General features: G+C 42.1%; 1 protein-coding gene across 1 annotated transcript in view; it reads right to left on the bottom strand.

Moving 5' to 3' along the window:
- ERBB4 (erb-b2 receptor tyrosine kinase 4) overlaps nt 1-20441 on the bottom strand; it is a 610968-nt gene that overhangs the window by 275028 nt on the left and 315499 nt on the right. Inside the window, exon 3 of the mRNA XM_050340452.1 lies at nt 13154-13340. Within this exon, the coding sequence (XP_050196409.1) occupies nt 13154-13340 (187 nt within the window). The remainder of the gene's footprint in view (nt 1-13153; nt 13341-20441) is intronic.

Genomic DNA, 20441 nt, shown 5'->3' on the forward strand with positions numbered 1-20441 from the left:
AACAGAAACAGCCAAAGGAAAAAAGGAACAGCCAAAGGAAAAAAAAAAAAAACCACACCAACAAAAAAAAAAAAAAATCACAAAAAAACCCCAAAAACAAAACCAAAAAACCCAAACCAAACAAACAAACAAACAAAAACCCAAAAAAACCCAACCAAACAAACAAACAAAAAAACCCACCAAAAACATGGAGAGCAGTTGTCTCCAGAGAAGGATGCAAGGAAGAAGAGCAGTTATTAAATGGGGATGTTGGAGGATATATGCCCAGGTGGCAGGTACCTCACCTGGCCCTCCGGCTGTGACAAGCAAGACATAATCTGTCCCACCCAGACACCATGGGATGGAAAGTCCTCTCAGCAGAGAAGCACACAGGCAGCACTGCCACTTCTTCCTCAGAAGAAAAGCAGTGAGGTTGGATAAGCCCCCTGACAAGGCAGTGATTGCAATTTATGTTTTTTCTATTTATACTAGAGGCTAAATTAGCAGATTAATATTTACTTCCAGCGACTGCTACCAGCCTGAAGGGGAAATGGAGCAGAATGAGGTCAGCAGAGGTCACAGCTCATTCAACCATCAGTATCATCAAATTTGCTCAGCAGAGCTTTGATTACTTTTCCAAACTTCAAGGTTGGTTTGTGGCAAAACATTTCTTTAGAAAGGGAGGCTAACAACTAAGGCAGTGTTAACATATTAATAAATCTCTCAACTAGCAAAACTATTATCTTTATTTGGGAAGCTGAATGCTTCTGAATTAAATCAAACCCACTCAGCTCTGAACGTCTAGAAGTCTTACTCCTGGATGAAATGGGGGCTGCATTGAGATTTACTGAGCTCACAAGGGGCTAACTGCACAGCCCATGGGATCAAGCTGTTATGCATTCACAGCTATTAAAATATCCCTCTCAGCTCTTCTTTGACACACAGAGGAGGATGCAACCTCTGCAACCCTGCAGCCTCACCCTATGCATATTTTAGCTCAGTGCCTGCTTTTAAGACATCAAGTCTTACTTAAAGCTCAGCACTCTCTAAAGCAAAGAGCCTCTGAGTGCAGCCATGAAGCATTTCACGACTGCCACCTTCACCTGACAGTAGCTCTACAGTGCACACCTGTATCAGCATGTAAGAGTGACCACCTGAAGCACAGCTACCACAAGTAACAGTTAACTCAGCAGGAGCAAAGAAAACCACAGCCACAAGGCAAAAACAGCATCATTTCAGAACTTCTACGTGCCCGGTTTAGGCAAAGAAAAATAAATAAAAAAAAGACAAAAGTCGTGATCCACCCAGTTCATGTTGTACTTGAAGGACTCAGAACAATGATCCCTTCCACCTTCAACCACCTTTGCTCTTCCCTCGGCACAGCCTCCAAGGTGGGCTCGGGCAGCCATGCCGACAGCCCGAGCCATCAGCACCAGTCCTGCCTGGCTGCTGCCCCTGTGAGTTCCTGGCAAACACCAGCCAGGGGCAACCCTTGATAAGGGGGCTTTGACATCCACCTGAGAGAGAAGCATATATTTCCAGCTAAAGAAATAAATAAATAGCGCTTTGATCACATAATCCGCTGAGTTGGAAGGGACCCACAAGGATCATCGAGTCCAACTCTTAGCCCTGCACAGGACCATCCCCAAGAGTCACAACATGTAAGAAGAGCCAGCAGCATGCTTCCTTCCAGAGAAGGTGGGGAAGTAAAAATAAATAAATTAGGGAGTGTGGTATCACCATCTGAGAACAAAACTCAGTCCTGGTGAGACTGTCAGGGAGCACCAATGCTATGGGTATTCCAGACTTTAGATGTCCTGCCAATGCCAGTCAACGTCCAACTTCCCCAAAACACACCTTGTACCTCTTGATTTGACATGAGGGAGTATCTTTTATCAGCCCCATGGGCTTCTTCCACAGCCTGGGACATCTGCAGCTGTGTCCACCCCAGCTTCCCCATTGAGCACATATGGGACAAGGTGCTTTGCTTATATCCTCCCTCTATCTGTCTTACTCTTTCCGGCTCTACAACTTTTTTATTATTATTAATGATTGATACACTTCTGCATCACATTTTTTACTAGTGTTTGCAACACTGCACTCAGGATAACAGATCTTTAACTGGCTTAGGCTTGTAAAGAATTCAAGTATTAGGGGAAGATTATTATTATTGCCTGGAAATGCGACTCAGTTACCTCCACGAGAGATGAGAAAGCCATCTCCTGGGCTACACATCCACTCTTCTTCCTGTACAATGCTAGCAAAGAGTAATTTCAGTAGGATCTGGTCTGGGCCCTCAAGCCAGGGATGAGCTCAGTCATGACCTAAAGGTTGCTGCAAAGCTTGCCATTAGTTCAGATGCACTTAGGTGCATGTACTCAGGTGCATGTTGCTTTGGCTTTAAAAAAATGAACCATCATGCTTTTATAAAACAAATTGTAAGAACACTAAACCAAGGGCACCACTCCGAGACATAATGTTGTCCTGCATCTAATTCTTCACTCCAGAACCATAGAGAGATACTGGGAGCCCAGAATTGGTCATACCACTTAAAAATGAGCAGAGATGCAAGAAGTTGGGGCTCTGCATCCAGTGTAACCTCAGAGTGATTGCTGCCTGTGCACCCACAGTAGTCTGACACCAGTATAGTGGATGAAGTTTAAACACGGGCAGCAAACAGCTCCCAAAAAAAACAATTTACCCTGTCAAGAAGCAGGTTGTTCATGTCAAACCATGTTGACAGACCTGCACCACAACTAGCAGCTGAGCCAATTCATTTACGACTTGCTCTGTGTATCTGTTTTCTGTTAGGCACACTCTTACAATAAAGGAAGTATTTTATGACTGATATTGGGATAAAATATGAGCAAGAAACAACTCTACAAACCTTTCAGAGGTTTTTTAAGACCATTCATTTCCTAGATCCGGCAAAGAAGCTAAGACCAGATACTTCAGTGAGTTGAAATCCAAAGGAAAAGAAAATTCAGTCTAAAACAGGTTCATTTATTATTGTTCAATTAACACAAATTACTTTGATTTGTTTGGTTGAAAATGTAAGTTAATTTATAGAAGAAAGCAAGAAAAAGTGGTAAAAATCATAAGCTATACCTTTTCATTTTTAAACAAAAGGTGACGCCTGGCAATTTCAGCACTTTTCCCCCTTGTTTTTCAAAAACTACTCCTTTCTCACAGAAAGCTTCCCTGTCAGACATTTTTCAATTTTAAAAAACTTCCAAAAATCTTCCACTAACTGAAGTCTAGTGGAAGTCTACACCCAGGACACTGGAGCAGATGAGCAGTAGCCTTGGAAAGAACGTCTTGAACCTCTACACGTGGACTCAGCCTCTGCATCCTGCCCTCAGGTACTCACACCCAGAGCCATTTTAGAAGGTGATTGATCCTAAAGTCCCCATGCCAGTCAAAAAACATCAGCACAAAAAAAAAAAAAAAAAAAAAGAGGTGGGGCAAAAACCCCAAACCACACACAACTGCCCCCCAAAAACACACCACAACACCACCACTAAAAAAATCCCACCAACTCTCCCCAAAACCCAAAAACAACATCACCTTCTCTTCTCTCTGGCATCAGAGACAGAGATGTTTTTGAAGCTGCCCTTCCTTCTGTGCCCCCCAGGTCAAGAGTTGCAGCAGTTTCAAACCCAAAGCACGTGGCTCTGCTATTTCTGACTGGCAGAAGCACAAGTCAGCTCCCGGAGGAACTCCAACGTGAGCACAGTGTCTGCACAGCAATTGGATGGATGGAAGGATGTGCTCTCACTTCTAAGCCTTAAAGAAAGGAGAGTACATCTATGAAAGTTTCTCCAAGGAGAAAAAAAAAAAAAAAGAGAGAAAAGAAAAAAAGGCAAAGCAAAGGGGTTTCAGAGAAGACAGCCCCTTGAGCAATTTCCAAACATCAAAGAAAAAGGCCTCCAGCATGTTCTCCTCATCTGATACCTTTGTTCCCCTACTCCACACCTGCAGGCACATTCTGAGTGATGCAGAAAAGGCTCCTACAGCCCGCAGACAGCTCCTGTCCACAGGCATTACCTGTGTCCTGCTCTGATTACCTCACACTGGCACTTCAGACCAATCACAGCTCATTTTACATGGTTGAATCCAGGTGAGGCTGACGGGAAGTCTGGAGTCCCAGAGAACTCCAGCAAGTCTGTATCAGACACAGTCCTGAGCAGCCTCTCTGCTCCCTCATCTTAAATGCAGGTACCATCCAGGTGAGTGCTTCTGCTCCGCTGTTAGTTGTGGGCACATGCTTGAGTGTTTCCCACTTTCTTACCTCTGCTCACATGGTGATTCCCCTTCTACAGGGCTGCATTTCTATTTTTATCTTCCCCTCAGTCTTACCTTGCCCTGTCCATCTCTGGTTTGCCTCAGTAGCTTTGCAGAGATGCAGTGCAGGTGCCTGTGTGTTTCAGTGTTTACAAAGCATACTCACAAACAGAGCATACCCAGCTGCCTGGAACTGCTGCCCTTGGATGCATCCCAGTCAGTGTGTCCACTCCCATGGGGCAGGGAGAGGGGAGCAAACAAGACAGGTCAGAAAGGGTCTCTGGAGACCCTGGAAACTGCAGGCAGGATCTGCCAGCGTAGCACTGCAGATGGGTTCAATCTGTTGGAACTCCTTCCACTCACTAACACAAAACACAGTCCTCGTAACAGCAGAATTTCCCTTTCCCGTCCCAGTGGACAAAACTTGTAGTTTCTGATAATCTCTTAGTGACCTGTTGGCCCTGCACTGCCACACATCTCAAGCCTGCTGCAGACCCACTCAAGTTACAACTACCTCACATAGTTTTGAGGAGGCCAGTCTCCGTACTGGCCAGGCTGAGACTTTGTGACAATTGTAAGAAACAGGTTGTGTGCAGGCAAGGAACAAGCAGGCTGGGATGGACCTGGCCAAGCGGAAGGTGGGAGCACTTGCCTCTGTCAGCCTGCAGGCAGTGAAGCCTACATGACACTCACCCCTGTGCCGAGCATTTGGCAGGGCTGCTTTGCCTCCTCTGTCTGTAGGGGTTTTTCTGGAGCAAATGAAAGTTTTTGCTTCATTGCCTGTCAAGTCCCTCCATACAGGGTTTCTAGGGAATTTCTCTCTGCAGCAAATGACATGAAAATGAACAGGCATGAAAATATCCTAGGAACATCAATTATTTCCACTCTGTAAACCTAGGGATCTGATCCAGCCTTCTTTGAACTGGGGATCTTTGAAGTGGGACTTCTGCGTTTGCAACGAATGGTGTCCTAAACCCCAACTCATAATTTCTATAGGCTGGAAAGAAAAGCTAGGATAAGAATCTACTCTTGGATTTGTGTTTAAATCCAGGTCTGTAAGCATATACTGACTTGCAGCCATATACTGCCCTCCAGACCTATGTGCAATACCACTGAGATTCCTCTGCTGAGATTTACATGAAGGCACTGAACTTGACACCTGATTCCCCAAGTTTGATGCCATTTTGAGCCCTAGATGTCAGCAGCCCCACACTGTTGGAGGCTGGTCCTTCTGCCCCAACAGAGGCCCACAGCTCATGTCCACAGAGCAGATAATGGCAACTGGACTATCTTGCTCAGTAATTTGCCTTTTGCCAAGGAATGTTGATAGATTGCATTCCCCCTGTAACACAAGACTTTAATTACTTCACAAAAGCACTAAATTCCTTGTCAGCTGTAGCCTGTCAGAAGGAAGTAAGAAAATCAATGAGTTCAGAAGACTGCAAAGAGAAAGAGGGGGAAAAATGAAAAAAGCCCCACCCCAAACAACAAGCACTGAAATTAACACTTTCCTTCATCTGAACTGAAGAAGATATACTAATGGAGTAGGAAGGATTTTAATTTCTAAAACACCCAGACCAGCCTTGGCCTGGGCTGGGGAATACAACTCTTGCAGCTCGCTCTTTCTTTCTTTCCCAAGCAGGCGGGGAGCCAGGATATATTTTCCCAGTAGTGCTACTGCTATAAACTGTACGATCCTCCTGACTCTAACACTTGCATTTTATTTAAGTTACAGTGTAGCTCAACACAGATCTGTCTGCCAAAGTTGGATGTTTTGAAATGTCACCCATTCCTGATCCGTGTGATTGAAATGGAGGGATTACTCTGTTCAGATGTTTAACTCCCTGCAAAGCATGTGGCCAGAAAAATCCCTGTGCTGCTAAAGCTCTTGACTCACGAAGTCAGGCAAAGCTACTCCATTACCAGAAGGCTTCAGTACTACTGGATTTATCTTGATTGCCCACATTTCTAAACAGCTAAAGGGTGTTTCACACATCGGGAACACAGAGAATTTCTTGCTTCAAAATTGAAAAATGCACAGAAAGAGAGAACTACTGCAGAGAGGTGAAAAAGAGAAACTGTCATGGAAAAAGAGCAAAAATGACATTAATATTTTAAATGGCATTATCAGGTAACAATGGTAACATATCTGGATGTGTTTTATAACGACATTTAAACTAACATTCATCAATGTTAAAATGTGAATTCCACATCACACCAGATCCTCTCTGAACAGCACTTTCAATTACACTTTTAAAATTAGTCTAATTAAAGCAGGCAAGCATTATCGGCTCTGTTTTACAAGGGGTATGATTCACAAAATAAAGCAGCAGATGTGTACATTACCACAGGGCTAGGAAGGATTTCCTCTATCTATTCTAGACCCTAGTCTTTACCAGCATACTCTTCCTTACCCAGCAGCCACATAATTAAGACTACAAAAGCCCAGAACAACATGCTTCTGTTTGCAGAGAGGGTAGGTAAGACAGGAGCAATCTGCATCCACCTTGTCAGGTTATTTAGCCCAAGCACAGGGCCCAAGTGGTGTGGTTAACACTATTTCCAAAGCTAGCTAGACCGGATGCTGGCTTATGGATCCCTGTACAGAGCTCGGCTGCTTGGTGTAGACATGCCTTGAGTCAGCTGTCATTAGCTGGCATTAATCCTGACAGATCACCCTGAACACAACATCCTTAAAAGGGCTTAAGTGGGTGTTAGGCACTAGTTAACTTATAAATTAAAGCACGAATTAAATTATCCACTGAAGAAAGTAAAGGGCAATTTAAATTTCAGTTCATTATGAAGTCAAAGCAAGAAAGCCAATTTACACCAGCTAAGGATTTGGCTTGGTTTCTTCTCCCATGATTTTAAGTCTTGTTTTGTTGCAGGAGAAGCTGTGTGCCATGAAGTTATTCTGCTGCATGACACTGGAAATTCACATCAATAATTCTGTGTATTACTTTCAACAAACTGGTTTAGACCATTTGCAATATATGTGATTCCCAGTTCATGTGAAAATACTGGGGGGAAGTGGGACACTAGCAAATACCTTTATGGGGGATCCTTCAGATTTCCAATTAAAACCATTTACCAACATATTATTCTGATGAGTTTTTTGCTTAATTCTTTGCCATAATCATTTCAAACAAGGTTGCACATTTGTAACATAGAGAGAGATTTGAAAACAGTAAAGCGCTCTGAAATAAAGAAAATTGAGCATAAATTGTTAATCAACAAGTTGCAAAGAATCACAGACATTAGTTATGCCATTTAGCAGGACAAAAGCATATCCAAATCCTTTACAGTGACTACAATATTCGAGCCTTGCTGAAATTTAAAAACCATTGTCCCACCTTTGTTATTACTGGACATAATAAACTCATAAGTATAAATCTTCCAGGGCTCAAAATCAGTATTTCTTTCTGGCTGTATACAATATACCTATTTGCCTTGATAACACCTGTGAGCAATTTTCTGCTAGCTGGAGGCAGTCACTCTTCAGCCTGCAGGTCCCTTATCTGGGATTCCTCTGGGCCACATCTGCAGCGGTAAGCTGAGGAGTGCCTGGAAGCATTCCCAGGCACCGATGCCAACTGGCAGGGAGCAGCCTGAATCCATGCTAGTGCCTGCCTCTGCACTCACCACAGGATGGCTGCACACCCACTGCCAGCAGAGACTGCTCTCTGGACTTTCCTGTCTGTCAAATCACACCTACAATGAGGAGAGCAGTAACTGGCATAGGGCAATTTTTTTTTCCCTAGGAAAGAGTCAAACAGTGTCCTGGGAGAGAGGAGACAGACGTGCTAGCAGGCACACTTGCATTTATGAGCATGGGGGCAGCCACAAGCCTCATTCGTTTTCTCCACCGGGACAAGACGAGCAAGGGGAATGCATGGCTGATTCTGCGCTGTGTGCCCAAGGTCTCTGCCACCACAAAGAGCCCTCCTTTCTCAGGGGAAGCACAAACATGGGAAAGGAGGTGTTCCTCCCTTCTCTCCTACCCGCTGGCTAGTCACAAAGATGTACTGGGATACAAATGCCTCCGTGGTCAGTGCAGCTCTGAGGATACAGGGAAAGGAGCACACCTGGGCAGTCTCAGAGCCACTGCAGCTTCTCCTACAGGGCAGAGAACTCCTGCAGCTGCCCGGCACACAGAGGGTACCACAGGGATTTCTAAACCAATTCCTCATCCCTCCATGTATCCTAGCAACCCCTCTCCAAGGTTAAGAGGCAATGCCTTGCCCACCTGTAGCATAGCAAGCCTGAGGCAAGTTACATATTGCTTTCTTCCCAGCTCATCCTGCTAGTACGAAGCCACAGAGATTAAAAAATGAGCCACAGTCAGCACACCCCAGTCTTGTCTTCTCGGGCTGGGGTGTCACACCACAGGCATTCGCATCTCTGAACAGCATGAACTCAGCAATGGCTCCTGCAACGTGGTCCAAGGAAAAGTCTTCCTGACACAGACAGAGCACTCTTTGATCAAGGCAATAAAAAGGGGGTGGCCTTAATCCCTGCCATGAAAAATGATGTAAATGTAGTGCTAAAGGAGCTCAGGTCCTGAGTGGATATCTAAGTAAGATGTCCAAAAGAATTTTATGTCCAAATAATGCCCAGTGAACAAAACAGAACAAAAATTTGACTCCTCCCAGGCTCTTCCCTTCACCGTGACTGGGTTGCAATATTATTATAATAAATAAACATTGCTTGTTAAGAAAAAAAAGCCAAAAAACTGGCAGGTTGAAACTGAAAGGTTGAAAAGCAATTTTTTCATGAGTGATGCCATTCTTTCCACCTCCAGAGCACCCTTTAGCTTTTTTGATTTCTTGAAAGACACAGGGGAGCCTCTGTCCCCAAGACAAATAGGGAAGATAAAGTTATCACTGCTTGAAGGTACATAATTTGCTGTAAATCTCTTATACATCTTCTACACAGAGGAAAATATGCGATACTTCATAAGTGGTTTTAGAACTTGTGAGTTATCCCTCTTTCCCCGCTCATAAAGGTAAGTGCCATAATGAAATGCAGCCATCAGGTATTCTCTATCTTTGGAGTGCTCCAAGTGCGAAAAATGATTATGCCCTTTCACTGGCTAAGTTAAGGTTGACTGCCTGGCTAGCTGGGGAAGACAGGTATGATTTGCACTAGTTCCCAGGCCATGGCTGGAAGAAGGTGGCACAACCTTCTTCCTCAGCATCAGTTATTCTGCTCATCTCAGGCTGAAGAATATGTTCAGTATGTCAAACTTTCTTTTTTTACTGTAAGGTTACTTGGCAGCTGAATCTGCAAACTGAGATGAGCCCAGCTGAGATGGCAGCAGTCACTTCATTAGTTCAATGTCAGTTTGGTTTTGACATGTTTGTGGAACCACTGACTAAGTTTTCATAACAAGTGAGAAAAGGATTTCATAGCTAAGATTTGTTGCAGGTGTCACATAAATTTTAGGATGTGGTCCTGGCCTGAGCTATACAAACAAAACTCTCTTGTGTTTTGACAGACATTATGAGTGAGAATTGGATCATGTTTTCTGTGTGAGATAAAACTTACTGCCTTCACAGCTGTCATTTTTTTATAGTACAAGGGAGGAAATTCAAGCATTTAAAGTTACATTTAAAGATGAAAACTTGATAGACATATCTGGCAATAAAAACACAGCTGTTAACAACACACTGAAAATACTGCAACGGTACAGCACAGGAAGCTGAAATATTGTCTGTGGGGAAGGCTGAGGAGGAGAATCTGCAGGTGAAAGCAGCTTCCTCATTTATTTAACACAAGGAGTAGTGCTGGTGTTTTTATATTGTGTAGTAGTGGGCAGAAATACCCTCAGGAACCCATCATCCTGCACTGCACAAATAACAGAACTTCCCAAACTTCTGTGAACAAGGCATAAGCACTGGAATGAAAATTCTTCACATACAAGACAAGAGCCATGTTTATATTTTACTCTGGTGGAAGAGATGGATCATTCAAAGACAGTCTCTTGAAATCTCTAGTGGACTTGAAGGACACAAGCTCACGAGGGCTGCTGCTTTTTCAATTTAATAACTCACGGGTGGTTTCTGACGTAAACACAGAGCAAGGGGAAGACACAGAATAGGTTCAGACACAGCTGAACTATCACAGCCTTGCAACATCACCAACTCCAACATCCACCAGTTATTTTTATGCAGCTACTAAAGCTAAGGATGTGTTATGAAAATAAAGTTAATATGACTATGCTCCAGGAAGAGCATGTGCAACAAGAGGCAGGTTATGGGTTAAAATAGCCAGGTGCATGCTAATCAGTGTACAAAAACGGTCAACGAACAGCTGCTGAAGAGACTCATGAGGCCCTGGCACATGCTATCTAGAAAACACTGAGTATTTTGAAGCACACACTGGCTCACATTCAGCACCCAGAAGCTATTTTAAGTGCTCCAGAGAGACAAGTTAGTGTTATTAAAGCACTTTTTTTCCAAGAGACAACAATACATTTTGAGCCAAATAATCCCATCAGAGACTTTTCTAAACACCTAAATCAGATGAAGTGGCTGTGATGATCTCATGTTAGGAGAGATTCAGGGGCTGAACTAAGGCGGTTTTCTTATGACACTTAAAAAGAAAATGAAACCATTTGCTGGGCAGTTTTAGTCTGTGTCTATCACAGCACAGTGGCTTCCAGAGAGCATCTCTGGAATCTCAGGAACTGCATATGAGCACAGGGAAGTTGGTTCAAGAAGAAAATCCTGAGCAGAAGCCTACAAAACAAGTTTTTTCCCCTTACTGAGCAGCAAAACCATTGCTAAATAAGCTTTAAGAGTACAACCCTTTCCTCCTGGCAGAACAGCCTCAGACCCAAGAGGAAAGACTTCCAGCCATTTTCTAGCCTTGCTCTCACCTCTCTATCTCAGTTTCACCCAGCCTTAGTGTCCTTTACAAAGCATTTCTGAGACTCACAGACCAGAAAACATATACAAAGAAAGAGATAAAACTATTATTTCCAAATGATATGGCTCTGTATTATGTGAAGGCTTAGACAGTTACAATGAACTCCCCAAATCAGAAAGGTGGGAAGAAATACGGGAACAGAAGAGAAGGATATTAGATTATGATGGTCAGAGAGAAGAGTAGTAGATGGCAGAGATTTAGAGACCTTTGGGAAGCACTCTGATATTGGCATGATGATCTCATAAGAGAAGATTGTTAAAAATTTGACCAGAAGAAAGAGCCTGATCAGAAAGCGTCAGTCAAACCTGGTTTATTTTGTAAAGTATTTCAGGCCTCCTTTTCCCTCCTGTTTTTGAAAGCCTGGCTGTACAGCCTGGTGAGGCTTGACTGGGGATGTCTGTCATTGTATGACATACAATGTCTCAATGTATGTCATTCTGAATATTGAGACACAAAAAAAAGCAGAGAGAGAAGGGTGCCTAAACAGAGTTCAGAACATTCTTACCTCTCTGTACTGAGGTTCAATCTTCACATCCAGTTCAGGTCAGTGATTTTCAGAAAGCTTTTAGCTGCTAGCAAGAATAAGGACATTTCATAATCACCAAAGCTCAGGGTAGAAATTATAATAATCGATGAGGTACTACATATAAATAAAATACTTCCAGTGAATTCCATAAAAGGAGTTTACCTCTGTCTACCCTTTATTAAGTTACAGTCCAGTGACATTTAGCCAAGTTTTAATCTCTGAAACCACTGCCTGTAGATCCTCAGATGGGAGAAATAAAGCACTGATCTACCCTACAATATGTTCCAGCCATGAATTTACAGATGAACAAAAACCCATGGATTTTGCTTACGTTTCTGGCTCAAGAAAACAAGCATTTTTCTCACTATATGCAATGCACTAGTTTTGCTTAGAAAAGGGCATTCTAAAATTAAATACATGAAAGATACAGTCTCTCTCTCACCTCCTACTTTTTCCCCAACAGCCCTGTGCAGCAGCAATGGTGACAGAGAGCAGCAAGAGAAGAGGCTCAGGGGATGTCAAAACTAAGACAACTTGGCAGAAAATACCCTACACCTGAAGCAACACATGTGCCATAATCAAGGATTACAAGGAAAGCAACTGTAGTGGTTTTGAGTCTAGGCCTTCCTTGGTGACCAGGTTGCATCCAAGGAACCAAGGCCATGTTCCCAGTATTCCATATGATTTTTACGTAAGCAAGAGTATAAATAAGAAGAGAGAGGAAACTCTCGCTCTCTTTCTTCCGGTGGACTGAAGGCAAAGGTAGCTTTGCTGTCGCTCTGCCCGGGCGAGGGAGTGAGGTCTGGTGCATCTGGTTGGCCTTGAGAGGCAGAGAGTGCCGGTAGTTGTGTGGTGTGGCTCGCTGTCTCTTGAGGGAAGTATTTGCTTTGTATACCTTTTTATCCCTTTTTCCCTTTTCCCTTTCCCTTCCCTTCCCTTTTCCCTTTTGGGGAGTTCCCTGTGGGTGTAATAGTGTATACAATTTTCTTTATATATATAAATCTTCCACTTGAAATTCAGTTCAGTTTGGGTTCTTTTGATTTCTTTTTCGTGATCCTTTCGGTCAACTGAGAGAGAGTGAGAAGGAGGGAAAAGGTTTTGTCCCTGAAGTCCGGGCACTTGGCTGGGAGCCAGCGCTCATGATATTAAAACTCAGAAAAAAAATTCACCTACTCTGTCAACAATTATTTTTGTTTCAAATACACTCTTGGAACAGCTTCCAAGCACAGTCTTTGACCAGTATTGAGAAAAGTAGGTTCATAAACCAAAAAAAAGAATGAAGTACTGATGAAACTCTCACACAACTGTCAGCCTCTTGTGGTGCCTCTATTACTTGCAGAATGCAAATGACTGAGGACATGGAGGTAAATACTCAAACGTTTTGTTGGTTTTTTTTCTTGCATCTAATCCATCACATTTGCAAGTTTCCCTTACCTGTCAAGTTCTTCAGTCCAAGTTCCCTGAGTCCAAAGTTACCATCCTTTCTGTAGTTAAGGAATATTGCCAAAGCATACCGCTCTTCGTAGAGTTTGGTCCCACGAACGATGCGCAGGTTCTCCAATGGCAGGTATTCAAACTGGTTCAAAGCCACCAAAACATAGCCTGTCACTTCTCGGATAGACTGAAAGGCAAAACCAAAACAAACATATTAGACATGGTCCATTTTTAACTGTCCTGAGTTTCCCATATGGTGGATGCTTTAGTATGAGATGCTGCTACCCAAGGAAAACAGAAAACCAAAAAACCAAACAAACCACTTTTGGAAAACAAATTCGTTTTCAACTCATAGTTTCAAGTACATTTCTGTTTCAATTTTAGTGAGTTTATTAGAAATAATTGTTGGAAAGGTAGAAAATAAAGAGGTACTCCTTTTCCTCACTCTAGTAAAACTTGAGTAGAAATTCACTGTAGGGTATTAAAGATTCACAAAAGGATGACTTTGCACAACTCAAAGCAGAGAGTAGGTCAAAGGCCTCTGCACTACATGAGCAAAATCCACTGGGGAAATGCCATAGTTCAGATGACATTGTCTGTTTGCAAGTAACTCTGTGCTGTACAGCATATTTCAGGGTGGCACTGAAGGGACACAACATGGAAGACACCTCCGGAAGAGCTCACCATCGAACAGGAATGATGGTAGATAGGGGGTAGGTTCAGAAGAGTAAAGACTAAGCACAGATGCATTAACAAACATTTTTGTACTTTTAAGTGGAATTGATCACTGAGTATTTGCAAAGATTAATCTTGAAGTTTCATTTGGAAGTGCTAGAACTATACACCAGTCTTTGATCAAAACTGCTATCCAATTCTTTTTAGCAAAATCATTGCTGCATCTTTGGGTTGGCTGAGATTTTGCTGCCTTTAGACGAACAGCTCAATAACCCTCCTGCTCATATTGCAGGAATTGACTACCTGGGTTGTAAAGAGAAAAAAGATCCCAAACCCCAATAACTAGAAATACTTTTTGGAAGTCCAAAAGATTAACAGAACTAAGATGTTATTATAAAAAAAAAGACACAACCAAAACAAAAACAAAAAGACCCCACACAAAACCACCCCAAACAAGAAAAATATGCTCTTGGAGAAAATAAAGTTTTCACTCTACGGAATTGAAGGAAATGGCCCAGAAATATGCAAATGCCTTTAAAAAGTGGCATTTCAACACTCACATAGACCCCACCATCCTTATCAGGACTTGACACATGCTGGGGGAATGCCCAGAGCTGCTCCCAAAAACAGGACCTCCACATTGATATGTTTTTCAAAGCTCACCTAATCCCATGCCTGCAACAGCCTGCAACCACTGTATATGTGGATATTTATGTGCTTATGCATATTCAGTGGACAGAAATTGATAACACTACTTGTGTGCTTAAGTGGTTGTATGCACTTTTTCCTTCCCTTTGGCAAAGTCAATACTTAAACAAAACATAGAAAGAAAAATTATGCTTAGAGTAACATGCACAGACTATAACAAACACGATGGGGACGCCAGTCAATATTGTAATAAAAACAACCCAACAAGCAACAGCAGGTATCGAATTAAATGTGTCATGTATGTATCATTAATAAAGGATTTTGCTTTGCTGGTTCAGTGCTTTGTCATGGTTTCAGATTTAAGTCTGCTAGGGCCCTTTAATTAGGCTTATAAAAGGTCTGTAATATGACTAAGACATGTGATAGTACAACTAAGGAAAGATTTCTAATGCCACAAAATCTAGTACTAGTTGTCCTTCCAAAGTCAAACACCTGTACTTAGCTGAAGCTGCTGAAATAGCTCTGGAGCTATTCCCAGACATGCCATCTAAACAGAGCCCAGTCTCATTACAGGACTCTGATGAGAGCCCAGTGAGTAGAGCTAGCTTGAGAAGCATGGTTCGGCAGCTCAGTATTAAATATAGAGCTGCATTATACCCTGGGACACTGATTCCACTACAATCAGAAGCTCACCAGCAATTTCATAATAGCTCTTCGCCTTCAGATATTTCAGCTTAGCCAGTTTGGTCAGGAATTTGTTTTTCATCATATGCAAAAATTTCCTTAAGCTGACTTTTTTCAGCCTGTCTTCAGAATTCAGGAAACATTTAAATTATACTCATGGCTTCAATTTCTGCACTGATATTCTAGGAATACTATGATTGCTCTAATTAATTTAAATAGATGTTTAACTTGGAATTGAGTGGAAAAAAATTTAAAAGCAGTTCCAAAACTGCATCTGAACAAGTCCTGCCTGCCAATTGTTGTCACTTATAACCACGTCTTCTATTTTTAGGATATGTCTTATTTACTGCCAAACAGCAAGTCCACTTGAAAGAGCCCTAATTCAGCACAGTACAGAGATGACACATACAGAGCAGCAAATCTTCATTCCAAACTTAAAAAAAAAAAAAAAAAAAAAAGGGAGAGAGAGAAAGAAAAGAAGAGAAAAACCAGAGAAAAACGACAAAGTTTTATTGTTTATAATTGTGAACAGCCTAAGAAGCCCTGCACCTGGTATGGTTTATCCAGCTGAAATAACAAATTATGGCAAGTACTTTGACAAACCAGAGGATCCCTTCCAGTCCCATGGCTTCCATCATTTTGCAACACCTATTCACTTGCTGGATAAACTGCCGTGTTCATCCTTGCAAAACAAAATTATGAAAATAAACCAGGGGGGTTCTAATTTACTAGAACATAAAAAACTGACCAAACCTAGTAGTCTGATATATTAAGTTAAGGTTTATTTTGGTTTTAAATTCAAATATGAATGACAAATGCAGAGGGATATCCTGTTTTGCAGGTTGGTGTATTTTCTGAGCAGTCCAGCTTGAAAAAAGTGTACAGGGAGTGCAGCAGGCATCTCAGGTTTTGGTCACACCTGGCTAACACAGTCACTTTGCCAGTCACTACAAGTTTTGATATGATTCTTACTGAAAATGGACACCTGCCCACTTGGAGCTCACTCCAAGCCCTGTTGGATTCCATGCTGACTCACAAATCCTCATGCCAGACGGGATCAGCCAGCCTGATCTCCTCCTCTGCAACTTGTGCCAAACCTCTCATCCTTTTGTATACAAGGCTAAAGGCTTTCCTCTTCAGGTATCCTGAATTCAGGTATCCTAATGCTCTATTTGAGCTCTTTTGGCTGCAGCATTAATCTAAGAAGGTGAAGCAACTCACAGCAGTGGTAGCTTGAGTGTCACCTCTTAGTCTGATTCTCCTGCTGGGGCTGTAGGCTCTTGCAAAAACACATTTCATATGAGTCTGTCCCTCCAAAAAGAAAGAAAAAGGAGACAAGGATGCAAATAACCTGCATTTTATTCCCATCACCTACAACTGGAACAGAAAGAGGCAGATTAATCACCAACAGACTTAAAGCTAAAAATTTTCAGTGAGGAAAACCAAATGAACTCTGTAAACCTCCAAAGCATGTGGATTTCCCTCTAGCCCCGTTACAGCATTATTTTGACTGGGAATTCCTGGCCTGTGTGATCTCCCCTCTCCTTGTCATCTCTCCAGCTCCTGAGATGTGACCTGTTACATGAAGAAGACATTGAGTGAGGTAGCAACTGGCTCAGACTCCCACAGCACTTTTACTGGTTTGGTAAATGTATTTGGGCTCCCCAAAGGTGGATAGGGCAGCAGGAATGAATTTACAGATTTGAGGGAGGAAAAGGCAGCACCTCACAGGCTCCGTGTCCCAAAGGGAAAAGGGACACTGCCCATCAAGCCCTCCAAGCAGACATGTGACAGTGTGGAAGCAGGTGAGGAAAAATCTCTGAGGATTCAAGAGCCACAGGTGATTGCTCCTCCAACTGAACTTGAACATCAGTCCCTGGATAAGAAAGGACAAGCAGGAAACAAAAGCAGTGTAGGGGAATAAAAGTATTAATCTAAAGCCTCATGAGCTGCTTTAAAACCACACCAGACCACACCAAACCACAGGGTTCAAGTCTGATATATATATACCAGAGAAAAGCTCTGTATCTCCCTTTTCAGACAGGAGACGAGTACTTGTGCTCCATGGTTTGCTATCCCTGGGTCCAGCATTGCTCTGCACCCTAGAAAGCAGAGCCTTGGCACGGCAGCCTATAAAATGGTCTTCTAACAGCCTCTACTAGGTCAAACATAGCCATTTCTTTGTTCTTAAACCTAAAAATAATTACCCTGAGATAAGAACAGACCCAGTCAAGGTGCTGTCCCAAGATGGCGGCTGCTGCTGCCCTCAGCTGTGCCAGGCAGTCCTATGGAGAGTGCGGGAGAAACTGGGCCCAAAATGACACCAAAACCAAAACGCTTATTTTCGGAGGTTCTTTTTCAGGTGATAAGTAAGAACTGTAAGAACGAGCTCTCGACAGCCCATTCCCCCAATTACAACTAATATTACCTGAGCATGAAGCTCCTTAAATTCCCAACAGCAAAGCCAGAATTATTCTATCAGCTGGGAGTAAATGGCAAGACTTCCACCTTAAATCACTCCTCGGTTCGAATCAAGCGAATCTGAGTGAAGTGGAGCAAAATAACAGAGAAAACTTCATCATTCTGCCGAGAACAACAGATCAATGAATGATTAGGGAAGCCAGTGTTTCTCATAAACACTACTAAGCCTTCTTAACATCCATTGGGAAGGTTGGGCTGTGGTAGAGGCACCAAGGAGAGCTATATTGTGGGGTTTATTTTAGAGGCAGAAACGTTATTTATCTAGTTGCTGAACATAATCTGGTAAAGCCCTTCTGCCTCAGCTGACCAGATACATGTCCCTGACATGGCGTCAGGGCAATGGAAACCTGCCACAGTGGTCAGTTCACACTTTTGGGACCCCAGACAATTTATTATCTTTTAGGGTAATTTTCCCCTTTTCCATAAAAGCTATGAACATTTTGATCTACTTCAAACTCACTTGAAAGCACCAATAAACACAAGTTCAGGAGATGAGGATCACCCAAAGAACAAGTGTGTTTAATTCACAGAAATTCAAAAAAATAGTATATATATTAAACAAATTCACGTGAGAGACAAAGATGAAAGCCTTTGCTTTTTTTCCATTGTTTTGCAGAGAGACAGAAGTGCTCTGGTGCCCAGGGGAAGTCAGGATACCATGTCAAGGTTACAAAGAAAGGTAGCTACCAGGAAAAGTTGGTGGGGGGACAGGAGTTTCCACAAGAAAGAGTATAGAAAGAGCAAAGAACTTTAAATACATATAGGGAATAAGGCAAGTGGACGCTTTTCATCCCATCTGTTGCAAATACAGCAATTTCTATTTTCAGGGGATATCCATTTCATGAGGCAGCAGCATGGCTCCTAGCATGGCTCAGTTGCCAGCAGATAACAGACATTTCCTGACTCCGATCCAAGGAACTGGACTGACCCTCCATCATGAACTGTGGGCTTTGTCGCATTACATTAAATCCTAACAAAGTCAGATTTTAGGTGATACAAAGGGAAAATATTTCCTAAGTGCATCACCCTTCTTTCCTCCCTAACAAAGGTTAACAGCAGTAAAGTCACAATTACAATAATAAACGTGAATAGTCATCACCGTGTCACCTCCTTCAGAAGCTTGACATCTCAAGTCGACTTCAACAGAGCATTTCACATTTTGCCTTTTGATCAATTAAAACGTACACATTTGTATCTCGTGAGAACTGCTCAACATCCAATTAGCCAAAACTTTTTCCTGAGGAAACAAATTTTTTACTGTGAGGAAAAAACTCACAATACAGCAAAGTCAACACTTGCTTAATTTTAAGTTTTCAAGGCAATCATAATATTCACCTTCACAAAACTCAATCAGGCATGTTTGTGAGTGTGCCGGTAGCCACCAATTAATTTTCATTATTTGTTCATACATTTTCACCCATGCAATGCAATACATCTGTCATTGTCATAATTAAAAAATTAATGTTTACTGAATAACTACAAAGTGGCCTCTAAACAGTTATAGCACTTGCAATTCTAAGGGAAACACTAATATCCAAAATGTAGAAAATGCAAGCCTATTGCAATTTATGGAACTCAATTAGCTGTTCCATGCATTGCTCATTCAGGGTTATGAATTTTGAACGACACAATAAACTGAGATTTTCAAAGGAGTTCAGCAGACTTATTTATGGGATTCAGGCACATGGCTGTTGCCAGCTTCCCCCAAATCCCCATCCATAACCATGAGAAATATGTAGTACATACTGACATTTCTTGTGTCTCAGAGAACACCGCATTTAGAGACTTCAAAGCTAACACAGCATGCACGTATGGAATTCTGTTCCACAACAAGTTCCTCTCTTGTCTCCTTTCATGCTGTGCATCCTTTAATTACGTCAACACTTGTGAAACTGTGATGTTAAGCCCTCCTGAGCATCAGTGGTTTTTCAGGTATTCTGTACAAGCTTCAATAAAAATCCCTCAAGTTTGAGCACACTGATCAATATCAGAACACAGCTTGTAGAAAACCTTTTTTCTAGTGCCTGATCTAGAAGCAGTGTATCCTAACTGAACTGCCTTGGCACCTGCATAGAATTTATCATTCAAAACACTACAGTGGTGGGTTATATTCAAATTGGTTATCGCAAAAAGAATTTCTGGTAGTCTTTCAGTTTGCTTTAAGATGTTTTAAAGCAAAGGAAGGGCTTGGATGTGATTTTGTCAAGAGCTGTACCTGAGAAGCCTTGCACTGCTGCAGAATCAAAATGTGATTCAGTTATTTAAGACAGCTGGTGGTAAGAACTTCAACTCATACTCTTGTCCTCACAGACTTCTAGCCTTCTTTGATAATATGCTTACAAAACACTAATAGCATCCTGAGTAGCAGACCAGTGGCTTAAATACAGCATTCAATTACCTCAACTCTGAAGCAACAGTCAGTTATATGCATCTTTTGTTAAGGTGGTGGCAATTTGCAAATTAAGATCTTGCTACATAATTTATAGAGCCCATCTTGAGAGTTATTGAACTAAAGCTTTGTTTTCTGAATGGTTGGACTTTACGTTTTGTTATTCCAAGACTGGGAATTTTCATACATTAGAATAGGAGGATTAGCTGTGCAGGTATTTATTTATGATGTATGTTGCATATGTGAGGTAAGTCAGGCTGTGTCTAAGCTAATGTACATTACAGTAGGGTCTAGGGAGGGCTTGAAGGCAAAGCAAATGCCAGTCTAGAAACCTTAAAACCACAGATCAATGCCCAAATCTGGCATTTGGAAAGGAAGGACAAAAACACAGGGAGCCTTTGAAATGCATAT

Source organism: Myiozetetes cayanensis, unplaced genomic scaffold (genome assembly GCF_022539395.1).
Source record: "Myiozetetes cayanensis isolate MyiCay16 unplaced genomic scaffold, myiCay2020 scf9, whole genome shotgun sequence".
NCBI lineage: Eukaryota > Metazoa > Chordata > Aves > Passeriformes > Tyrannidae > Myiozetetes > Myiozetetes cayanensis.